We start from the raw sequence: 24,031 nt of genomic DNA, 5'->3' as shown, positions 1-24,031 counted from the left end.
TATCACAACACTAGGAATCTTTACCATACCGCTTGGTGGTAACCCAATCTTTTCATGGATCTCATCCACGCACACTACCCCAACAAAGACTCTGTGATCGCAGCACTACACACAGATCACACAAGAGTCAAGAATCCTGTTATCACAACAGTATCTGCATCATTTCCTCGATAATGCAACCCTTTCATTACAAGAATTGAAAGTGAAACCTTCACTTCAACTCAAATCAACAATAGCACAAGCATCACAACACAATAAGTGTCTACCCAACTTGAGACACAAATTAAGCTAAGGTCTGGCCCCGCCTAACCCATACATAAATCATCACATGTCATTGTAATCAAATCAAAGTGGTATAGACTCTCTACTACCACAACAATGAAGGATGCATCACACCACATGCCACTCTCAAAAGTCTAACTATAGACAACAGGCAAAACTCAACACAACACAACACACGGTAAGAAGTACGCAACTATCACACATCATTCTAGCAACAAAAGCAGAATTAGATAAGGTACATTCTTATCCTCACACAGAGCACCATCATCAAACTGATCATCACACAGATTTCACCGGTCATCGCACAAATAGCGATCATCACACAGGCTGCCATATCTTAAATCTCAATTAAGACAGTCATATTAGACTCATGGTATCTCAACATATGAAATTCTACAATCACAACTCAATACACAATTTCACCATCCTCGAGCAATAATGAACTCATTTTCAAATATTGCTCACATCTCAACGAAATTGAAACACCTCACGGGTGCCACCTGCCCCACAGGTGCAGCTACCTCTCCAGCTGGCGCCTGTTGATGAGTCTTGCGCCTCTTCTAGAACTCACCCTGATAATCCCTCACACTTTTAGTTCCTTGGGCTAACGAGATGAATTGCTCCCAGCCTCAAATCTCCTTAGCCAATGTCAACAAACGAATGGCATCCACAACATTCACGACCTCCACAACAGATGGAACAGGCAGCTCAACATTCGATGCCTCGACATCATCCTCAAAAATTTCCTCAACAGGAGGAATCCTGCCCCTACCTCAGGCTCTACCTCTGCCTCTGGGTCTACCATGACCCCTAGCTCTACTTCCGTGTTTTTAGCCGCGTTCCGCAAAAACCATTTTCAAAAGCTCCTAAAAGTAGCTTCAAAAGCAACAATTTTGAAGTTTACCAAACAACCTCACTTTCCTCCAGAAGCACTTTTGGACCAAAAGCAGGTTCCAAAAGCAATACCAAACTGGGCCTTAATTATTTGATAGGTACAAATGCCTACCAGCTAGTGCAATAGTTCTTAGTAAATTAATCATATCACTTTAAACTGAAAGGGATGAAATCCCTAGGCTTTTAAGTTAACATTTTTTATTATCAAAATCTCATTTATTCGATCAATTTGGTTTGCTATTAAAAAAAATATATGGTTTGTATTTAAATGCATTCTATCATACTCACTTTTACGATATATACCCACACATAACATTTTTCAATCATTAAATTGATACGCGTTTTCACATGATTTAACATAAAATATAAATTTCATATATTTTTTTTGAAATAAAGAGTTCATATTAAATAGGGAAAAAATCACAAATAGTACCTAAATTATACCTCTCTCTTATCGATGGTACCTAAACTTGAATTTTTATCACAACTAGTACCTGAACTCTTCGAGTTCTTTTGAAGTACGTGATACCTAAAGCGACATTTGCTCACTACTCCGGCCAAAAATGGCATGTGAGGCATGTGTGTCTCATTTATTAGGCACAAGTTTGGTCTTTGGGTTCATTAATTGTTTGATTTGAGATCAGAATTTTGGGTTTTTGCTTTATAGATCAAAAATTGAGAAGAAGAAGATAGTGGCTTGGGTCATGGTACAGTTAATGACTAGTACAATTTGTCATCTTTGACCTTGATAAATAGGACACGTACTCCTCACTTGTCATTTTTAACTAGATTTGTGACCAAATGTGGCCTTAGGTACCACTTCAAAAAAACTCGAGGAGTTTAGGTACTGGTTATGACAAAAAATAAAGTTCAGGTACCATTGACAAGATAGAGGTATAGTTCAGATACTATTTCTAATTTTTACCCTATTAAATATGTCCCTGAATCATGGACAAAGAATAATACAAAGAAGACTACTCTATTTAGACAATGGTAGCTCAGAGTAGTCTATGATAACAAAATATCTCGCCCCGTAGGCAATCTATTCTACCTAACTTTATACGCTAAGCACGCCATTGTGGTGCAATGAAATCAAGTATTTCTACAAAACTCCTAGAGACACTTTGAACTAGCATAGACCAAAACTAAATTAGCAAATTAAAAAACTACAAGCCCTAACAGCCCAAACCTAAGACCAAGCCCAAAGGCCCAGTCCCAGGCCCCGACCTAGGCAATGCTAGCAGTAGGATGATGGCTCTGCACCTCCTGCCAACTCGTTACCGTCACAATCTCCGACTGCCAGTACTTCCACGGGCTCAGCTAATGCCCACCAACAAGGGCACCAACTGATATGCTGCTCAACGGTCACCCGAAACCTCAAAGTCGGCAAAATTTGCCGATCTACTCACTAAGAAACGCACCAAGAACAGTCACCAAAGGCTCCTTCTAATCCGATGCAAGATTTACTCTGACAACAAAGTAAAGAAGAACCCGATTCCGATCCGATCGAAACGATCAGGTTGAAGTTCATCACAAGTGAAGACCCCAACCACAAAAGCAGGAAAAATGCGTAAGGCGTGCACAAGGCTCATAATGATTCACGCCGACGGACGATGACGTTTGGGTGCACTGATCGAACGCATGCAGCTAGGCTCGAGCCGAAATCGCTCATGCAGCTAGGGTTTGGAAACTAAGATCAAGTCAAATAGATATCTGTATATAAATTTCATAATGCGCGGCCAAATATTTAAATGGGGAAATTACTGGCCACTCCCTGTACTTTTTTCTTAAAAACAGTTCAGTCCCTCGCCTTTTAAATTAAATAGTTTAGTCCTTATTCTCTCTAATTTTCACACAATAGGTCCAAAATGACTATTTTACCCTTACTTCCTTTTTTTTTTCCTCTCTCTTTTTTTAATTCCTCTCTCTCTCTCTCTCTCTCTCTCCATCTTATATATATATTATATATAAATTTATATATATATATATATATATATATGTATATATACATATATATTATATATATGTATATATACATATATATTATATATATATGTATATATCCCTATAAATTTTTTATATATAATATATATATACATATATATTATATATATATGTATATATCCCTATAAATTTTTTATATATAATATATATATACATATATATATATATGTATATATCCCTATAAATTTTTATATATATATATGTATATATAATATATATATTATATATAAATTTATATAAATATATATATATGTATATTATATATATATAAATGTATATATATGTATAAATTATATATATATATGTATATATATTATATATAAATTTATATAAATATATATATATATATATAAGATGAAGTGAGGGGTAACTATATATAAAGTTATATATATATATATATATATATATATATATAAAAGATGAAATGAGGGGTAAATATATATAAGGTTTTATATATATATATATATATATGTATATATAAAAGATGAAATGAGGGGTAAATATATATAAAGATATATTTATATATAAAAGATGAAATGAGGGGTAAAATAGTAATTTTAGATCACATTGTGTGAAATTTGAATGTTTGAGGAGTAACTTGTTAAAATTAGGATAGTAAGGATTGAACTGTTAACGCCCTAAAAGTATAGGGAGTGACCAGTAATTTCTCCTATTTAAATTATACATGCAATGTTATATCGTAATATTATAATTGGAATACTAACAACTTGCGATTTGTAAGTGACATAACAACATCAAGGGTCCAAGGTCAGGGGCTCAGATGTAGGCCTTTCTTATTGCCACCTACAAACAAGATCGAGAGGCTAAGACTCTAACCCTACAAAGAACTAGTCAACTAGATGTGAAATACATGACTCAAATGCACATATAGATCCAAGACAGTTTGTGTTTGCGTTTAGATATAATGCCAATATAGTGTAATGGGATTGGGTTTCAACATTAATTGTCAGCTTTCTGGAATTATTGAGGGAAGGGGGGAGAATGATCGAGGTAGGCTGAGATCACAGTAGAAAATAAAATCTCAAATTATAAAAAAAAAAAAAAATGTAAGAAAAAAAAACAGAAGAAAATTAATAAGAAGGTAGGTAGGCAAAAACTTTTAGGAGGATGATGAAATTAAATTCAACATTTAATGTATGTTAGGTATATTAATGAATTGGTCTACTAAATGCCCATAATTAGCTTCATGCAGGAGCCATTAAACTCATCAGTTTGACAAATTCTAGTTGAATGCTATTTTCAAACATTTATAGGGTACAACTACATTTCTTTTTTCTTTTTTTCCTTTTTCTTTTATAAATATATTTCTTTCACGTCACCATCCTCCTCATTATAATCACAACCCACCGATGTCTTATTCATGGGAGTTAATGAATAGGTTGGCTACTACATTGAAAAAATGAAACCCCCCCATATAAAGTTCAAGATGCATGGATACAAGTCACAATCTGTGATTAATGGGTTTCCTTAATTAGGCAGAACTCTTTATTGTAAATTAATTCATATCCAAATTTTTTTTTAAATGATACATGAAAAATCAGAATATATATTTATAAGGTAGTCAGGAAGAGGATGCATATATTTAATAAGGCATCAATGCTCATGGTAGGCATTTATAGGCCTAACCTGAATTTTGTACCTCTCCTACGTACTCCTTAATCAATTTTGGAGCAAAGTTTGCTCCAGTGTGTGTTATTTTTTCTGGATAAATGATGCTCAGTACTAGCGTAATGAGGGACGCAACAGTAGGTGAGGAACTAATGGGGACTTAATTTTGCTTTGTGAAAGGACTCAAAATTAAAAGAAAATGAATGAGTAGATATGTTGGCCAAAATGAAGGGTCAAAACATGTGTGCATTATGGGTGGTAATCTTGACTTCAAACCCTTGAAGATGTTGAAATTACTCGATGAGAGTTGATACGATTTATAGCAGCCGTGGTGAACACTCTTATTCCACCCCACCCTTACATATGTCAGTGAGAATCGAACCTATCACTTTTATAATGTTGGAATTATAATTCACCAATAGGCCACAACTCACTGGCAGGAGAGCGAAAACTCTTCTATGCACAGACAATGTAAGTGATGCAGCACTTATTAGGTGATCTCAGCCCTTGATATTTGTAGCAAACATTTTTTTTTAATAACAAAAAAAGACACTTGATGTTATCTAGTCGTCCATTTTTGTTGATGCAAATGCACGTCGGTACTATAGATCTCTTCCCAGTCGATTTCTTGAACTTGAAGAAACAAGATCAACCAAGAATCTAAAAGGTACAAAAAAAAAAAAATGCAAATATATAGGTGTAGGAATGGGCAAATTGGAAATGGGGTAGGTGAAAGAGCACGATATTTTTATTTTGGAAGTGACAGCTGCAACCTGGGTTGTTCATTAAAAGAGATTTAAGTTTTTCAGGAATTGAAGTGCATTTACATCACCTCAGCATATGACATTATGTGCCATTATAGCCTATACCTTCCTATAGCTTCAAGATCAAGTTCTGCAGTGTAAGATTGAAACTTCAATAGCAATCCATCTCTCACAAGATTAATGTCATTTGAATGCAGAGCATTCAACACAGTTGAGCTATCTTTAAGAAATTTGAAATCGAATTTTGATTAGACAAATTATAGGGCCAAGCCAAGTTCTGTTGAAATTCGAGCATGTATTTTGCCAATTTCTTGTCACCTAAGCAACGTTAGATTTGTTTGCCAATTTTGTGTCAACCCATTTGTAACATGCAAATCTTTCAAAATTTGAGACTTCAAGGAAAACTAGTAGATTGGCATCCATTTAGTTACAAAGGCATAAGCTACTAGAAGTACCATAAATCTTACTAGAGAAAACAACCAACCCTTTCTGAATGTACATGAACTCTTCTTCTATAACAAACTACCAGCTGATCTATTCTTCAAGGAAAAGACTAATATATTGTAGATATCATATACAAAAATGATGTGAAGCATAAACAATCGCCTTCCTCTCAGTTTGTTCTGTTGAGATCAATCCGAGCTTTCTTTGTCATTGGCAATGGAATCAGCGAATTGCACCTAGGACATTTCGGGTTATTTCTCATTATGAGTACATATGACAAGCAGCCAGGACACCCTGCTGCAAATGGAGATGAAAATTCACTGTCCTCCTCTTGAGTTTCCTTAATGGAAGACGATGACGATGAGTAAGACGGTGAGGATGACAATGAAGACTTCCACAAAGAAGTAGCACGCTTCTTGATAGGTTCTCTCTCGGCCCTTTCGAGTGCAGACTTTACTTTGTCCAAAGTGCACAGACTCTGGAAATTGCAAGAAGAGGGCTGCGGAGGTGGTGGCGACGAGGATGAGGATACTAGCTTCAATTCAAGGCTAGCACTCGTATCATCAAAGAGATTCAACGGGGTTTTCGAGGATGGTGATGGCGGAAAGTTCAAGTCTTGCATCTTTGGAACTGTGGGATTGGTGTGGCTTTGATGATCTGGTACTGAAACAACACTGGACCTTTGAAGATACACTTTCCCTGACTGCAACAATTTAGTAATGCAATCCAATTAAATACAGAAATAAATACATCAAAACAGAAATGAATCGTTTTACAATTAATTCATTGATGATACGAAGAGGAGCTTTCAAAGAATGTGCTATGGGATTAGAACTAGCAGAGCATTGAAGAACTTCACCCTAAATGAATTGCTTTTTATATGCAGATATATCCTCCAACTATTAATTACACCCTTTAAAATATTAAGTCTCTAAAACAATCTCCAATAAATGATTAGAAACAGATTGCTCATTTCAAGGATATTCATAAACATCAAAAGGCTTCCTTTGACTCTAGCAGAAAGAATGTAAATTATCAAAAAAGTAGAAATAAAAATAGTGTTTTATTGAATAAAAGCTTTAGTGCCCAGTAAAAGATATGATTGATTGAGCAAGAACATGTTTTTGTTAAATTTTTCCAAGTTCATGAGAATCAAAGCAATGGACCAAAAGAAAGTTGCAGACTTTGATGTACTCTGTTACCCTCGTTGTCAGCAACCAAGCACAAAGCAACATAGAACAGAAAATTCCAAAACAAGTAATTAAGTAAAAGAAAACAGAAACCAGACACAGCCAAAACGAAATAAAACCATCAAGAACAGAAACAGACCCAATTCAAAGCAAGAGCAGAACAACACAACAATAACAACAAAAAACGGAAAATTATTTTCTGGGTTTGATTAATTCCCATAAAAAGAAAGAAACCCAGATGAGAAAATTCACCAACCTTCAAGTCTAGGCGCTTTTCGTAGCCATTAGGGACCTGTAAATCGAGGTCGAGTTCCTGGGACTCGTTTGAAAGCTTGGAACAAGAAGAAGACCCACCACCAAGCAAGTCTCTTGTAATCAGAGCCGTTGATTTCTCACCACTGGATTCACTACCCATGCTCAGATGTTGTTGATCATCGTTGTACCCACTAAGGACACGAAACAGAGAGCTAACCTCAGCAGCCATTACCGGGTTTTCACAAAGCTCAAGTTTTTAAGAGAAAAAAAAGAAGAGGGAGGGATAGAGAGGGAGAGAGGAGTCGTCGTTTTGAGGTTATATAGAGGTGAGCTATATATGGTATTTTAGTCCCCCCCCCAGCCCGTTATGCAATATTTACAAGAATCAGAATTGGATTTTTGGATTTGTTATTATTATTTATGGAGAATATTCAATGCACCGACGTGCACTTGCACCACCGACATAAATTGATGGTTAGATTATATTAAATACATGCACTCTTAGGTTATTAATAAAAATATTAATTATAAATATCAAGGGTTGAGATCATTTTATAAGTGTTGTGACATTTGTACCGTCAATGCATAGAATAATTTTCAATTATCTATTTATTAAAATTAAGTATGAAATTTGAATTAGGTTGATAATAAATCTAATTAAATTTATGATTAATTGCTTCATTGAATGTCTTGGGCAATTAATTGATGGGGTTGTGGGAGAGGGGTTGGGAGGAGAATTCAAGGAGAGGAGGCACCTAAAGTTATGGTAGCATTAAATGCTTTGGAGGAAAACTATTAGGCTCCTCATTAGGCCTTTTAATTAATATGTTTGAAAAAAAAAAATTATATCTTGTTTTAATTCATTTGTACCCCTTCAAAGTTACTTATGCATGCGATGGGGTTCCGACTCCCTCAAACTCTAGCCATCACGACTTTGGATCTCAATCAAGAATAATGGATGCCGTTGGATCCAGGCGGATTTCTCACCACATCTCACTGGCTCCTCACAGTCTTCCAATGCCGAACTCTTGTGGCGTTTACCTGACCAAGTCTGGAATTAAGGAAGAGGCCTACGATATGGGCTGGACGGCGACCGTGTCGAGGGCGTCTCAGCTTGGTTTTCTAAAACAAGGATAATCTACATCAGTATGCAGTCGCATTTTTTTTTTTTTTTTTACCCAAGAAGTGAGCTTAATGATTGTCATTTGAACAACCATTTCAACAATTTATGGTTTATTCTTCCTTAGGATTTCATATTAACCATATTCGGTAACTTTAGCTTCTGTAGATGTCCATCTTAATGGTTGTAACTGTCGTTTAAGATTTAATACAAATTATATTCTTGCATAGATATATAGAAAATTAATGGTTTCAATCACAATACTATACCGCGAGATGAGATACATAGATGTACAGGTGGATACAAATCATTTGTAAAAAAAAGTATAAAGTCATTAAACTATAATACTAATAACAGACAGGTGGATACTTCCGATAACAGTAATGCAGTATAATGCTCAATGTCAAACTGTGTTGTTTGATCATTGATGCAGTAAATGACTTTTTATTTTTTATGTTTTGGAGAGTGATTATAGGAGATGGAGTTGAATAGGCATAAACTCAGAATTCAAATACGGAATACCTACCTCCATGATGTGATTCAATCACAGTGATCGAGTCATATAAGTATTTTTTATTACATTTGATGTCGTGTTCACTTGCATCTAAAATTATATTCGATGAAATTATTTCTTCATTCTCTCATCCATTAGTAAAAGAGTTAGAAAAAAAATTACACAATCTCATGCACTAATCCACTTGCTTTCTGTTTTCACATGCAAGAGAATTTTTTTATCTTTTTCTCTCTCTATATTTTCGTTTCTTAGCATTTTCCTTTCCCCTAATCATACTAGGGCACTAATAGTCTCTTCAATGAAATGGTACTGGACGAAGAAGTAGAAGCATGTGTTAGAATGTGCTTTTGGCATTGTGAAGAGGAGCGAGCATAAAGCCTTGACACGTCGATAGCAAAGCTAAATTTGAATGGGGGTACCCTCCCCCACAACGTATACTAATTATATTACTAGATTTGGAAGGTTTTTCACAAATTCAAAGGACAAGATAAGGGATTGCTTTTTTATTTTATTTTATTTTATTTATTCGGTATTTGGTCTTTAAAACCCTAGCATCCAGCTACCACTAAAATTCAGAAGGCTCTGCTACTATTTTGGAAAATTCGAGTTAGAGTTTTAACCACTGGATGCGAGTGGGGTTTAGAAAACCATATTGCCATATTCCACATTTAGCAAGCCCTATATTAATGCGAAGCCTTAGGTATATTTGATCAGACTAACTCAGCTCTCTGATATGGAGTTAGTACTTAGGATAGGCATTTAATTAAAAATGGAGTAATTGGGAACTACGTCCGTACATTAACTCAAAACTGATTGTCACTGTTGATATCGGTTAGTTTGGACGTCAATATTCATGACCTTCCGACACTGTTGGAGGAAATTAAGTTAATGGAGTTGTAAACTTATACATGTGTATTGAAAATTATTCTATGCACCGACGGTGTAAATGACCCAACACTTAGAAGATGATCTCAGCCCTTGGTATTTATAATTAATATTTTTATTAATAACTTAAGAGTGTATTTAATATAATCTAACTATTCATTTATGTCGGTGCAAATGCACGTTGGTGCACTGAATCCTCCCCCGTTATTTTTTTAGTGTTGGGTCACTTACACCATCGGTGCATATAATAATTTCCATTGAAAACTTACATACATACTCTGTTTTTGGTCTGAAAACTTATATACTTATTAATGCGTAGCATTACCATATGGTGTTGATATGATTACTATTCATTTTGGGCAAAGAAGTCGCACGAGTATTAAAGATGAACCATGCAATTTTCGATGCCAACATTTAATATGAGGAAGCGTCTTTGCCTTGAGATGACCAAACCATGTCCGAGAGATCGAGAGTATGAGATGACTATAGATGGAGATGGTAACTACTACATGCTTCCTTTGCCATACCAAAAGAGAAAAACGAAAAAGAGAATGGTATGTAGAAATTAAATTCATAGTCAAACTTTTTTGGTTGGATATACATCCAACTTTTTGTTACAAAGATATACATCCAACTTAATGCCTCTTATAATTGCTTCAATTGTGGGGGTATTCAATAGTCAAATACTGAAATTAATTGCATTTTGGAAACTAAAGAATGTTGTTGACCGAATTTTTTATTATTTTTTTGTTATATCACTTATATGGTTGTGATCATTGCTAGCACCTTCTTTTGAATCAAGGTTGAAAACTAATATACTATGGTCTTGAGTATGTAAAAGCACCAAACTCTCAAGAAAGAGAGTATAGTTACCATTTATGTACATTTCATTGTATATATAATTTGTACCGAGAATGAACCTTACTGGTTGAAGTGTTAATATGAAATATTTGTGACATCGATCGCTGAATAACACTATATTCTAAATCATTTTTTTAACATATACATATATTCATTTAGGGATTTGGCAGTCATACTAGAAATATAACAAGATGTTGTCTCAACATGGTATTTAGAGAAGTTGCGATTTGACTTGTACAATATTATTCCGTTTCAAGACTATAAATTAAAATCTATTTATAGGAAAAATTAAATAAGAAAATTTTGATAAATCAACACTAAATGGATAAGAACCGGTCTAGTATTATTTAATATAGTGACATAAATCTCTTATTTGTAAGTTAATATAATGATAATAAAAAATAAATTAAAAAAACAGAACCATTGATATCAACTATTAATCTTTACTTGTTTCCCTTGACCACATCAATATGTCTAATATATAAGATGGACAATCCCGATGCTTCAATTCTGAGTTCTGAGTTCTGAGTTCTGACATGACCGGCCCCCTTTCGAGCTTCACGGTGCTCAAGGTACTTACACATTGATAATCTCAATTAGTCAATGCTTATTAGTTTAAGTTTGATTAGTTCGTTAGCTCAATTAGATTGATTGCTTCAATTAATATTTGGCGCTATTTAATGAGTTAGAGGAGGAATTCAAAGAATGGAAGGCATGCAAGTAATGATACCATTAAATGCAATGAAATGCTGGTAGACATACATTGCACTCTTTAAGTGGCCATAACTCTGCTTGCTTGTCCCTCTTACTTGAGAAGTTGAAAGACTTTAAAACATGTACATTGTTCGATATGGTGGAGCGTACCACGGGTTTTCGACACGGGGACGATCACAATGTAATACGGAACTATTTGATTGATGACCCGGTTAGTATATGTAATTGTATAATCTGAATAGACTATTTTCTAAAATTTTGTTGTATCCATAAAACGAATGTGAAATTGTTTCATCAGTAAGCTACTTTTAACGAAATGAACAAATTTAGTGTCTCGAGTCTAAAATGTTGAAGTGAAAATGATTGGTGAGTCTGTCGTACTTTGATGTACATGCCTCTTATTAATAAAAATATCCAAGTAGCAATGAGATTTGTGTGGACGGTGCATGAAGATGTAGAAAAGAATCAAATATATGTACGTTCTCAACACGAGTGATCCCAACGTAATAACTCGAAACTAATAAGTTTATCACACAAAAATCATTGTACAATATGAATCGTCTATTTTACAAGTTCGCAATCAAGCTAATATAATATGTGATCGAAAAAAATGAACGCATAGATTGAAACGATGTGGATTTGTTTGATCGTCTACTTGTGGAGCTTTTAGGATGTACTTGCCTCGTATTAATGAGCCTTGCGTGGAGAAGGATAGAAAGGTGCAGTGTGAAATTGAATACTTTTCTGAATACTGTATTTAAGAGAAAAATATTTATTTCCTTCAGCCTAAATAAAGGAGTGCATTTATCTCTTTCTCCATGCAATTAGGCTCAGGAAGGTAGACCTATTAAATATGAAATTAAATGTTGCACTTAAAACTGTGAAGATTTTGGATGACGAAACCACGACGTGTGGGAACTGAAACAAAAAGAAAAAGAATTTCATAGTTATTTGTAGTAGTAAAGGAGGAGTCATATTTCCAAAGTTAATTTCAACAGCTTTCATGGCCTGAAACCCTGAATCTTATTGCAACAGCTTTCATTTTGGTCATAAATTTCATTGGAATAGGCGAAAAGCTTCGTCGTCGCAAGTGTTTAATGCCATGATGTTGAGCTTCCTCATGGATTTTAGTTGGATTGGACTCACTTTGGGTCCTAACAAGGTGAAGGGTACCTTCTCACTAGTCTACTTCAGACGTGTCAAATGGGTTGGCCCGTTTGCAGTAGGTTTCGGGTTTCTAACCGTGCTCGGGGCCTCCAGCATACCCTTAAATAATTGGGCTGGATGCATTAGGCCCTCCCAACTCTCATGTTCACCTCGGAGCCCAAATCGACCGTACGTGGGTTCGGCCAGTCACATGCCACACTTGTAAAATGCCATACCAGTAAGTAGGTTTTGTATCGACACCGGCAAGAAATTGGCCGGAATCAAACAAAGTTAGGGTAGTTACCCATACTATGAGCACCGCGTGAGTCTGGAGAAATTGGCTCATCCATGATGAGGACTTGCAGACAATGGCGGATCAAGGATATAAAAATGAGGTGAACTAATCTAAGATTGCTTATAAGAATTTTTTTGATCAATAATGTTTCTAAAATTTTTGAGACACTAAGAGCATCTCCAACAGTGATAGCTATCTGGATAGCTAAAAGTAGCTAAAATTGAAATATAGCTAGTTGAATATTGAGTTATGCTCCAGCAAATACCTAAAACTCAAGTTAAATTTAACTTTTAGTTAAATTCTCTCTCCTCTCTAGCTAAATATAGCTAGGTCTTTTAGCTAAAGCTAAATTTAGCTTTTGTTTAGCTAGTCTGCTGGAGATCAAACTTAGCCTAAAACTAGTTAAATTTCAAAATTTTTTTGAAATAAGTATTCTGTTGGAGATGCTCTAAGAATTAAAAAGAAATTTTTTTTCTTCCTAAAGAAACACTTATAGAAAATTTACAAACTAGCCACTGTCTGCAAGTCCTCATAGAATTTTTGAGACACTAAATTTACAAGCCTTTTTTTTTTTTTAAAAGTCACAGCAATCCCAAACTATCCCTTAGAGCAACTCCAGCAAGTTCTCTATAATTTTTGTATTATAGGGAAGCAAGATCTCTATAATTTTTTTGCTCCAACTTCAACAGATATTCCCTACTTTATAGATTTCTCATTATTCTCTAAATTTTTAAAGATTGCTGTAAATTTAGGAAATTTTATTTTCTCTTTCATCACTATCCTAAAATAGGGATAGGTATAAGAAATCTATCAATGCTTATTATTATTTTTTTAAATAGAAAAAAAATTAAAATATGGAGAACTGCTCTTACCTAGAACGTGTAAAAATAAATAATCTATCAATGCTCTTTACTTTTATCAACTCAGAGAGAATTAAAACGTGGTTTCACCCAACACATTCTCATAATCATTTAGGAATCAGATTATGTTGTGTTCGTGTTCTTGGGCTTTGGCCCGTTAAGGTTTTGTTTCTCTCCCAACGGATAAAAAAGAAGTATATAAAAGGGTCCCAGCAAAATTCTCATACATCTCGAACCCTTTTTCTCTCTGAGACCGAACGCAACCAACAAAAAAAGAAAGATGCAGATTTTCGTGAAAACCCTAACGGGGAAGACCATCACCCTTGAAGTTGAGAGCAGCGACACCATCGACAATGTCAAAGCCAAGATCCAGGTCGGGTTTCTCTCTCCCTCCTTCTTTTCAATTTTCAATTTTTAATTTTGATTGGTATTTGTTTTATCTGAAGCAAAATCCAGAATTTCTGAATATCCAAGTAGAGTTATAGCATCTTGTAAAATTGGGTTGCTGTATTAGGCTTAGGAAGTATGAGCATGTAGATGAATCTGTGAGATATAAGAAAAGGTCAACAAGACTATTGATGATGATAATCTGGGAAAGATAGTATATTTCTTTCTGTTATGGAGTAAAGATTTGATTTTGATATTAGGACTCGGTTTTTGTCTCATAGGGGTCGATGCCTTCTTAACTGTTCATCTTGAATTTGGATGAACTGGCGTGATTTTCCATGGTGTATGATATTTTCATATGGTATTGCCTAAATTAATGATAGTAGTGGAGTAGAGTGATGGTGAATATTTATGGTGTAAAGGTTGACGTGGAAGTTATATACTTTTTCTCTGGTCTCAGTCAATTAGAGAGAGGTGTATATGGTAGATGATGGGGTTCATTGGCTAGGAGAAGTTTTTCGTAGATTTTATCTGCACTACCTCTAGAATTGGAAAGCAGATATGTAAAATAATTATTAGACCAATGAATGCTATACGGGATAGATTTGTTTTGCAGTTAGAAAATAATAAGTTTAGAAAAGAGTGGTACTATTGAGGTTCTTGAGAATAATGTATGAAGCGACTATGAAGGATAGGATTCTAGATATTCAATGTCGGAAGGTTATAGGATTCTAGATGTCTAGTTTTGGAAGTTTATACTATTGTTTGTTCTCTCGCCTTTACCATCTGCTTTACTGATTTCTAAGAAGTGAATAATTGAGTGCTTTATTCGGCATGGATACATAAAACTTTAGTTTTCCTGTATGAAGCATTTTCTTGTTTCCGAAGCACCTTTAATTGTACTTTAATGACTAAACCATTATGACATTGGTTCTGTTACATGACAATTCTTTGTGCATAGTTGGTACACAATTTTCAGTCATAAAGTATGTTATTCATCAATTATTCTGTCACCATAGTAATTGTGGCTCTAGCTGGCAAATAGAATAAATAGGGGCTACAAGACCCAAAGTTCTTCAAAGAAATGCTGTAGACTGATTCTGTAGTTTGATGGTGAATAAGAATTTATCACCTAAGACAGATCAGTAGCAATTTAATGACAGAATTGCATTTCATACATGTTAGCTTTTTCACATGCAGTTTTTCCTTGCAATTTTCTCAGTTTTCTTTGCTTATCCTTCTTATGAATCCAAGGGTGGACGGTGGACCTTTCTTTTTGGTTATGAAATTGCATGGTAACTCATATATGTTTTCTTTTCAGGATAAGGAAGGCATCCCTCCTGATCAGCAGAGACTGATTTTTGCTGGTAAGCAATTGGAAGATGGTCGAACTCTTGCAGATTATAATATCCAAAAAGAGTCAACTCTCCACCTTGTTTTGAGGTTGAGGGGAGGAACTATGATTAAGGTGAAGACTCTTACCGGGAAAGAAATTGAAATTGATATTGAACCAACTGATACCATTGACCGGATCAAGGAAAGAGTTGAGGAGAAAGAGGGCATTCCTCCAGTGCAGCAAAGGTATATATATTTTGTTATATTTGGTTGAACTGGAACAGTAAAATTTTGGTTGAGCAGCCGAACTAGAGTTATCTATAGTGAGTACAGTTGAATATTGGCCACTTTTAAGTGGTTGTTGTTCAATGTCATTTCATTGACTAGTTTTACAACTGTGGCAGGCTTATTTATGCTGGCAAGCAACTTGGAGATGACAAAACAGCTAAAGAGTACAACATTGAAGGTGGTTCTGTCCTTCATCTAGTGCTTGCACTAAGGGGTGGGAGCCTCTAAATATCAGAAATCGGTTCGAGCTCAGACCTGGCGTTCAATTTGTGCGTATTAAACACTGGTTGTTGCTCTCATGTCCATAAGAAGTGGTGTCCAATTCCAATGGTGATGATAGTGTTATTTCCTTACTGTTTTTAATGATACAAAAGTAATGGCAGGTACTGCCTATGGTATTTGGATTTGGGATATTGGTAAACCATTGCAATGTAAGCAAATCTTGGAATCTTGACCTGGCCAACTTCATCATTTTCCTCTACTTGTTATTGTTCTGCAGATATTAGATATTATGCCTTGTCTATTTTGAAATTTGCTAAAATTTTACTTAGGATGCATCCCGTTTGATGTTAGTGAGTTTTCTTCTGGGGTAATGATGGTGCGGTAGTACAATACTACTTCATTGACAAGAAAGAGGAGATTTGGCTCTCGATTATCTTTTGTCCTCTTTCCTTTTTGGTTGCATGAATTTTGCATTGCAGAAGGATCGCAATATGTGAGAAATGCTTTTCATTTCAAATGCATGATCAGACTTTCTTACAGAAGATGGAATGCATACATGCTTTTTTATTTTCTAAGGGCGGAAATAAATTTGTACCGGTCTAAATACTAAATGTGGAGTTTGAGTAGAAGCGCTCTAAACAAAAACTGAGATAAAAAAAGAAAGTTCCAAATTGTTCTTCTCGTGAGTGAGAACATGAGATAATGAGGACTTTAAAAATGAGATCTTCATGAGGACTTTTTAATTAACGGCCATGAGACTTACTTTTCGATCATGTTTCAAAAAATTAATCGTTAGATGATTAGATATGGGGTCTTGACCAAATATCCAAATTTGGCATAACATGATCCCACTTAATAGTAAATTTTATACAAATTTTCAACTAAATTGAAAAGGGTGAAGGCATTCATAATTGTGATTTGCCAATTATGAAATTGTCTATTGAATATTCAATGGTTAATTTGCCGAAATGCAATCGAAAAGTGGGTCTTACAACTAATGTTTTAAAAAGCGCACTTGAGGCGCAAAAGGCGTAACTTTTTGTATATTTCGTCTAAGATTTCATCACAAGGCGCATATCTAGGTGTGAAAAGCGTGGTGAGGCATGAAAAACATGATGGAGTCATGCACCCAAAAAAAACAAACAAAAGATGGTAGATGAGTTTTGAACTTTTGCGTTGTCTTTGAGATGATTTCTACTCCAAATCATGATAGAGACTGCGATAAAGGGGTAGAACCGAGAGAGAGAGAGAGAGAGAGAGACTAGGTGTGAAAAGCGTGGTGAGGCATGAAAAACATGATGGAGTCATGCACCCAAAAAAAACAAACAAAAGATGGTAGATGAGTTTTGAACTTTTGCGTTGTCTTTGAGATGATTTCTACTCCAAATCATGATAGAGACTGCGATAAAGGGGTAGAACCGAGAGAGAGAGAGAGAGAGAGAGAGAGAGAGAGAGAGAGAGAGAGAGAGAGAGAGAGAGAGAGAGAGAGAGAGAGAGAGAGAGAGAGAGAGAGAGAGAGAGAGCTTATGATCTAGTTGGTGTATGCACCTCAAAACAGCATAAGAATTTGTACTTAATTGATTGACGACGTTGTTAATGTTAAGAGTGGTTCTATTTAGACCTCTTTATTTGCTATATGGACCTCATTTGATAATTTTACACATCAAATTCCAATTTAATTTACCTATATTAAATTTTTTTAGGTCCACCTCCATCCTCTTCTCCATCTCCACTGTTAACTTTGCGACCTAAACTCTCTATCTCCCCCCCCCCCCCCCCCCCCCCCCCCCCAAAAAAAAAAAATCCCAAAATAAGTCCCATCTTTCTTTTTCCCAAAATTATTTATCTTCATGCTTCATTTATTTAGATATGGCCTCAAATGTTTTAGGGTTCCTTAAAACTTATGAACTCAAATCCATGTAACTTATCTAAAAATATTAGGTTGTTACATACTTACATTATATGTGTGAAAGGAGTACTTCTTTGCCTACATTTCAAACTCATAACAGCATCAAACGAACAAGTAAGCGAATAGTTGTCTATCACAATGAATAATCAGTAATTGCTCAGTATATCTCTGCAATGATAGCCATGGCACCAGATATGAGTTAGGGTTTGCAAAGAACACAACGAAATTTGAGAGAGATGAACAGAGGGAAAAGATCATACCCTTCTTTCTATTAATCAAGCTCTTTGTACAGAGAAAAGAGAGTCAGCTGATGTTTATACTAGGAAGGAAAAATAGAAACTCTAACAAACTAACAGATTGTTGACAGCTGGAACTAGCCACGTGTCACACTCGTATGAAGCTTCTAGATTATGTTAAAATGACTAACAGAGAGGTCAGTATGATTAGCATAGTCAACATGCAATACCACTACAACAAATATGGGCTACAGATACCATTTAGTCCCCACAATTAGATGAATGGTGACAGCACCCAAAAAAGACTCACCAATCCTCTTTTTTTTTTGGTCCGACACTCACCAAAGCCCACAAACGTGTGATTGCAATTTAAATATTCATAGGAAAGAAAGTTTTCAAACTATTCAAAGTCACCAAATACAATTTTATTTAGATAAGTAGGGGTTTACTACCAAAACAAGGGCAAAGCCCTGTTCTCAGAAACAAAAATGAAAGTCGACATGAAAACTCTCTCCCCCCTTTCTCCTTTCTCCCTTCTCTTTTACCAGCAACTATGGTCTTACGTATATGTTCATTTGCTCCGATTAAAACCCTAGCTTTCTCTTTGCCGCAGTCCCCTTTTTCTGTGTGTGGCGCCTTTCTATTAGGTCCGAAACCCTAATCTCTGATCGCTCTCTCTCTCTCTCTCTCTTAATCTCTCTCTCTCTCTCTCTCTCTCTCTCTATGGTTATTGTTTTCTTCTGCTCCATAATTTTGTGAGTGTTACTCCACAATCGCTTGATTTCCTGGATCAGAGTTTCAAATCCATGTTATTTTTCGACCTTTGAGGTTGGCTTAGGGTGGAGTGGCGGATCTGTTGTAGTGTTCTCTGACGACGACAACGGTTTGGAACTACGAGGCATCGAAGGCGTTCGATGGGGCAGGGGAGAGGCCCTGAGCCTAGAGCATTGGTGCTCGCAGTAACGTTCTTGTTTCTCTTCTCTTATGTTTCTAAAGTTTCAATCTTTAGCCTTGCATGTTGCAGATCTTGAATGTTTTTGTCTGATGGAATTTTATTTATGTGGGTAAATGGGATATCAGGATAATCAACCAGATGGAAAAACTGATTGGAGAAGTTGAGAAGATTTGCTGGCCTCAAGGATACCCATTTTTTCACGGTACACTGCTGGACTTGTATGTGTAGAGATTTGTATTAGAACTATTTATCTGGAAGTCTTCCCCCATGGTTGACCTCAATATCACATCTGTATATGTGGTTTTTTTGACTGTTTCCATCTTTCAACTTTTTATGATTTAGATTGCCTGCATTTGATTTGAGATAGCTTCTTTCATATTGTTATATGACCAACATTTATATAATAATATATGAGCAACATCAAGTTATAAGTAATAAGAAATCCGTGCAGTAAAAACTTCTTTGTGATCAATCTTGTCCTGTCAGTATGACAAGATTGCTAAATGTATTCCCTTTCTAGTCTCTTCTTGCATCTTTAGTAGGTACTAATACTATCAATGAATTCCATACATGATCAGTTAATGACTTGTGCAGGCAGTCAGTGGTGAATAACTTCCTCACATTCAACACTTCAAACATAAAGTAAGTTTGAGGTTTCCGTTACAATTTTTTTTTACCATTATATTTTCATTGGCAAAAGATGTAATTTTCTGTAGTCCTAATATGCACGTGAAGCAAAGTGATACCTTTCTCCATTTCTGTAGTTTGCATGCATTGGATGTATAGGATTCGAAAGCACAAGTTAGTGCAATTCATTTGATAATTGAGGCTCTCCAGAGGATGCATTTATTTGGTGTTGAGAACAGAGATTTTTAACTCACAATGCCACAGGGGTAATCCTATTTTCATTACTTTATGAGCTTTCTGTTCTTTCTATTACCCTACTTACTTCCTCATTACTTGTTGTTTTGCAGAAGCCAGACAAGTTGGTTTACATTGCCACCTATGATATTCTTTAGGTAATCTCTTTTTATTCAATTGCTACTAGGCTTGATTGTTGGAATTATGACAGCTTTTGAAGCGTAATTCTTGAGAGTTCATGAAAGTTCATAATTGTTGGCTGATAAGTATATTTCATTCTGACGCTAATTTCTGTTGCAGAGATTTCAAAACCTCGGCGTAATACTCTGAAAATTGATGACAATATGGCCTTTCTTGATTACAGAAACAATACAAGGTATTTGTATACGTCTATCATTGAAATATTTGCTGGAATGTAGTTAAGTTCTAGTAGGGGTCGTCAATGGGCAGGGCAGGGCCGGCCCTGCCCAAAATTAATGGGCTCGGGCCTGGCCGGGCCGGGCCAAAACATATTTTTTTTATTTTTCGGGCCGGGCTTCTCTTAAAAATCAAGGCCCAGGGCCTTACGGGCTTTTTAGGGTCGGGTCGGGCCTGGCCGGGCTTTTTTGGGTGGGTAGGGCCGAGCCCATTATATTTATATGTCATATTATTTTGTTAAAAAAATACAAAAACCTATGAAAAAATGATGATATGTTAATTATTGAACAAAATAAAATACAAAATTAAAAAGACATATGGCCTAATGCAATAATTAGTTCAATATAACTACATAAAAATATATTAATACAAAAATTGAATGGGCTTTCGGGCGGGCTTATAAGGCTGGGCCGGGCAGGCTTTAATGGGCATATAACGGGCCGGGCCTAGGCTTTGAAGCCTCCGCCCTAGCCCTGCCTCGTGCCCAATGGGCAGGGCCGAGATGGGCTTTTCTGAGGGCCGGGCCGGGCTTTTGCCCACTGGGCCGGGCGGGCGCCCATGGGCTTTTAGGCCCGCGGGCCAAATGATGACCCCTAAGTTCTAGAGTACAAGAAGTAAAGGTTTGGTGGCTTTCGAGCACCTTTCCAACTGTCGGTAATCTCCAAAGCCCAATGAGTTGCTTAGTTTAGCTTTTCTTTGATATCTAGTGAAGTAAACATGTATGACCTTAACTAGTGAAGTACCCTGTCAGTCACTGCCAAGTGATGAGAAGTGACTGTTGTAGTCTTTTTTTCATGTGTTAAAATTTTATTTTCTTCACCATGCCACTTGGACACTTATTTCCTCCTGTTTCAAATTTTATTTGTTACATAGGTTCAAAAGGATGATCTGCTTAATTTTTCGTGTCAGATCAGGAGAACGCCAATTGAGGAACTTTGCCTTCAGGTATATACGGTTTTAATTTGTTAAACACCTTTAAATCATGAAATAAATTGCTTACTGTCTTTGTACTGCAATTTGCTGTCTGTTGTACAATCTTCTGTGTTATTGAATAGTTAAAGTTATAGTGCGATAGAGAAGAAAACTTTGCAGAGGGCAAGTAACGTTTCAAATGATCTTTATTTAGTTGTGCAGTCTATATTGGTAGCTAAAGAAATTATCGAATGTGAGTTGTACAATCATAACTAGCAATTATAACTGAGAAACATAGATATAAACATGTGCTTGTTTCACAAGACGGTGTGGGTGATTTTCATGTTGATAGATATAGTTTGAATTAGTATTCCAAAATGTATTGCACTAAATTGTAATATATCCCTTGCTCTTTCTCTATCTTTCAGTATGTGTGGCTTTGCTGATGATGTGTCTTGTATGTTCCAGTCTATGATAGGTCACTGCTCAGGTGCTTTTGGGGGATTTGGAAGCTAATGCTAGAGTGTAATCCATACAAACAGGCTGGCTCCATCATTCCCCAAACCAATTTGTAGGTTTCTATGTTTGGTGGTTTTTGTTTTTGGGGTTTGGAAGCAATTCACAAAGTAATGTCTTACTTAGTTTAACTTTCCTTTTCTTTGTTTGTTGTTTGTTTATTACTATAGAATTGGCTTCTAATATGTGGCTTATTCATTCCTTAAATGATCAATATTATATCCACCAGTTTTGTTTGCGTACCATTATAGCTAGCTTAGTCAAACACACCTTTCTTTCTTTGTCATGACCTGAATATTTTGGTACCTACTGGGGATTGGATTCCAACTAAGTAACTAAGTTCATGAACTAGTTTACTTGTGGTTGCTGCATACAGTTTGTTGCTCCTGAGTTGATAGTCTACAATGCTGGAACTGATATTCTAGATGGCGATCCTTTGGGCAGGTTGAAATTAACATCTTTCTCTGATCTTTTTCAGTCTTGGAGAATATCACTTGCAGTCTTGACTATGATCTATGAATTGCAGATGTGATCTGTGTTTATGTGGCTTGTTTATGTAGTCATCCATGGAGGAGAAATGGAAGTTGCAGATATCATGCCTAGAATTAAGGCTGTTAATTTTTTTTCTTTCACAAAAGTGATTTGATAACAATTATACAGTTTGTATATTAATTTTTTTTTTAAATTTGAAATATTGCAGTCACCATTGTTAGATAGTGTGTTTTATGATGATGGGGCCCACAGTTTGAAAGTCACCAAAAAAATGATAATTCCTTTTTGAGTGTTTGTCACGCCGGCAAAGGCTACCTTCCTTAATTAGTGTCTATGGTGGTGGCTATTGCTATTCCACACCAATTATCAGTGTCTTTAGCTTCAATCCACACCATTCACAATGGTGTGGTTTGGTCAGTTTTGTGGTAGTGTACCCTATGACCAAGTCAATGGAGAAAAAATTTGCTCTGCTAGGATTTAGTAAATGGGCCTTCTGGGCAGGTTTGGTGATCAAATGGAAAGATCCTTGGCTGGGTTTCAATCAATTCTATCTCGAGGATTTTCAATTTGAAGAAGCAATTCACAAATAATCTCACGATTATCAGTTTTTTCGTGAAGGAGAAAAAGATTATTTGGCATGGAAACATCGTAAACTTGAGGCTTTTATGGTCAACAACAGCGCCGATGGGGATGATATTAATCATCAACCATCTTCATTAATTAGGTCTTCATATAACTTCCTTAATTGATTCTGGAATCAGGCGTTGCACATGTGCTGTGACAGAGGACCTCTTTGATATAACTTTATTGGTGACGACTGACGACGCCAGTGTCTTCATTGCTGAAGCCACTAAGTGCAGAGATGGTCTCAATGCTGCAAGATTTTAAAACTATTCTAAGGTGTGGGTGGAAGGAGATTTCAAATTGCTAATTGCATTTTAGGAAAGGTTTCTGTTCATTGGCGTATCAAGATCTTGGTTGATGATATCAGCACAATTGCAGCCTCTTTTGCTTCTATCAGGTTCAGACATATTTTTTGAGCAGCTAATTTTGTAGCCGATAAGTTATTTTATTTTGATCTCAAAGATAGAGACTCTGTTGTTTGGCATAACTGTCTCTCCATTTCCGTGTTCTCAATGAGACTGTGCTATTTGGCATAACTATCTCCCCATTTCCGTGTTTCCAGCGTTCTATTTGGATCAGCTGGGAGAGAGTGTTTTTTGAAGGTTTGTGTTGTAGTTGTTGTTTTGTGTTTCTTTAACAAAAAAAGAAGAAGAATAATTAGTAATTACATTTCGAACTTAGGCCATGCACCAGGCGGCATGCTATACGCTGTTCGAACAATAAACACATACACCATGCATCTGACTTTTTGTAGTTTAAACATGTCACATATTATTGAACCAAAAAAAAAAGAGAAAAACATGTCACAAATTTTAGTCCACCTTGAATGAATAATTTTAAATTATGATCTCTAACGTACAATACGTACTAGTGATTCGAATAAAAGTACCATCGTCAACAAATCATGCCACCCACCTTGAGAATGTTTCAGTCACTTCATTTGAAAAATAAATGGCATGCATGATAAGTCTCCCATCGTGAACTACAATCACCAAAATTGAATATGACATGATCAGATTT

The 24,031-nt window shown here is 35.8% G+C and overlaps 2 protein-coding genes and 1 long non-coding RNA gene across 8 annotated transcripts; 2 read left to right on the top strand and 1 right to left on the bottom strand.

Annotated features, from left to right (window-relative positions):
- Positions 1 to 5,981: 5,981 nt before the first annotated feature.
- Positions 5,982 to 7,779, bottom strand: LOC112165622. Its single transcript, XM_024302205.2, has 2 exons — positions 7,464 to 7,779; positions 5,982 to 6,720 (listed from the first exon to the last, which is right to left on the bottom strand). The coding sequence occupies exons 1-2, from the start codon at positions 7,689 to 7,691 to the stop codon at positions 6,187 to 6,189; spliced, it is 762 nt and encodes a 253-aa protein (XP_024157973.1). The 5' UTR covers positions 7,692 to 7,779; the 3' UTR covers positions 5,982 to 6,186.
- A 6,293-nt stretch (positions 7,780 to 14,072) lies between these two features.
- On the top strand, positions 14,073 to 16,390 carry LOC112166187 (ubiquitin-NEDD8-like protein RUB2). Its single transcript, XM_024302960.2, has 3 exons — positions 14,073 to 14,230; positions 15,566 to 15,825; positions 15,984 to 16,390. The coding sequence occupies exons 1-3, from the start codon at positions 14,138 to 14,140 to the stop codon at positions 16,093 to 16,095; spliced, it is 465 nt and encodes a 154-aa protein (XP_024158728.1). The 5' UTR covers positions 14,073 to 14,137; the 3' UTR covers positions 16,096 to 16,390.
- A 2,315-nt stretch (positions 16,391 to 18,705) lies between these two features.
- On the top strand, positions 18,706 to 22,598 carry LOC112168220. Of its 6 annotated transcripts, none has more exons than XR_005800763.1 (10): positions 18,706 to 18,881; positions 19,073 to 19,193; positions 19,315 to 19,391; positions 19,784 to 19,831; positions 19,954 to 20,082; positions 20,164 to 20,208; positions 20,351 to 20,426; positions 21,341 to 21,412; positions 21,848 to 21,950; positions 22,374 to 22,598. It is a non-coding gene; the product is annotated as an uncharacterized LOC112168220 (long non-coding RNA). The 6 variants fall into 6 exon arrangements; XR_002924152.2 differs by having other exon boundaries at positions 19,029 to 19,193; XR_005800764.1 differs by having other exon boundaries at positions 18,706 to 19,193; positions 21,377 to 21,412.
- Positions 22,599 to 24,031: the final 1,433 nt, after the last annotated feature.

The sequence above is a fragment of the Rosa chinensis genome, chromosome 5 (genome assembly GCF_002994745.2).
Source record: "Rosa chinensis cultivar Old Blush chromosome 5, RchiOBHm-V2, whole genome shotgun sequence".
Lineage (NCBI taxonomy): Eukaryota > Viridiplantae > Streptophyta > Magnoliopsida > Rosales > Rosaceae > Rosa > Rosa chinensis.
Note: the sequence above shows the minus strand (reverse complement) of the source record. Positions and strands in the feature narration are given on the sequence as shown.

Bases quoted from the DNA above. Each gene is read 5' to 3' on its own strand.
- LOC112165622 (XM_024302205.2), bottom strand. From the start codon at position 7,691: ATGGCTGCTGAGGTTAGCTCTCTGTTTCGTGTCCTTAGTGGGTACAAC. The intron at 6,721-7,463 runs GTTGGTGAATTT...AAATTGTTGCAG, and splicing joins AAAAGCGCCTAGACTTGAAG to TCAGGGAAAGTGTATCTTCA.
- LOC112166187 (XM_024302960.2), top strand. From the start codon at position 14,138: ATGCAGATTTTCGTGAAAACCCTAACGGGGAAGACCATCACCCTTGAA. The intron at 14,231-15,565 runs GTCGGGTTTCTC...TTTTCTTTTCAG, and splicing joins ATGTCAAAGCCAAGATCCAG to GATAAGGAAGGCATCCCTCC. The intron at 15,826-15,983 runs GTATATATATTT...CAACTGTGGCAG, and splicing joins ATTCCTCCAGTGCAGCAAAG to GCTTATTTATGCTGGCAAGC.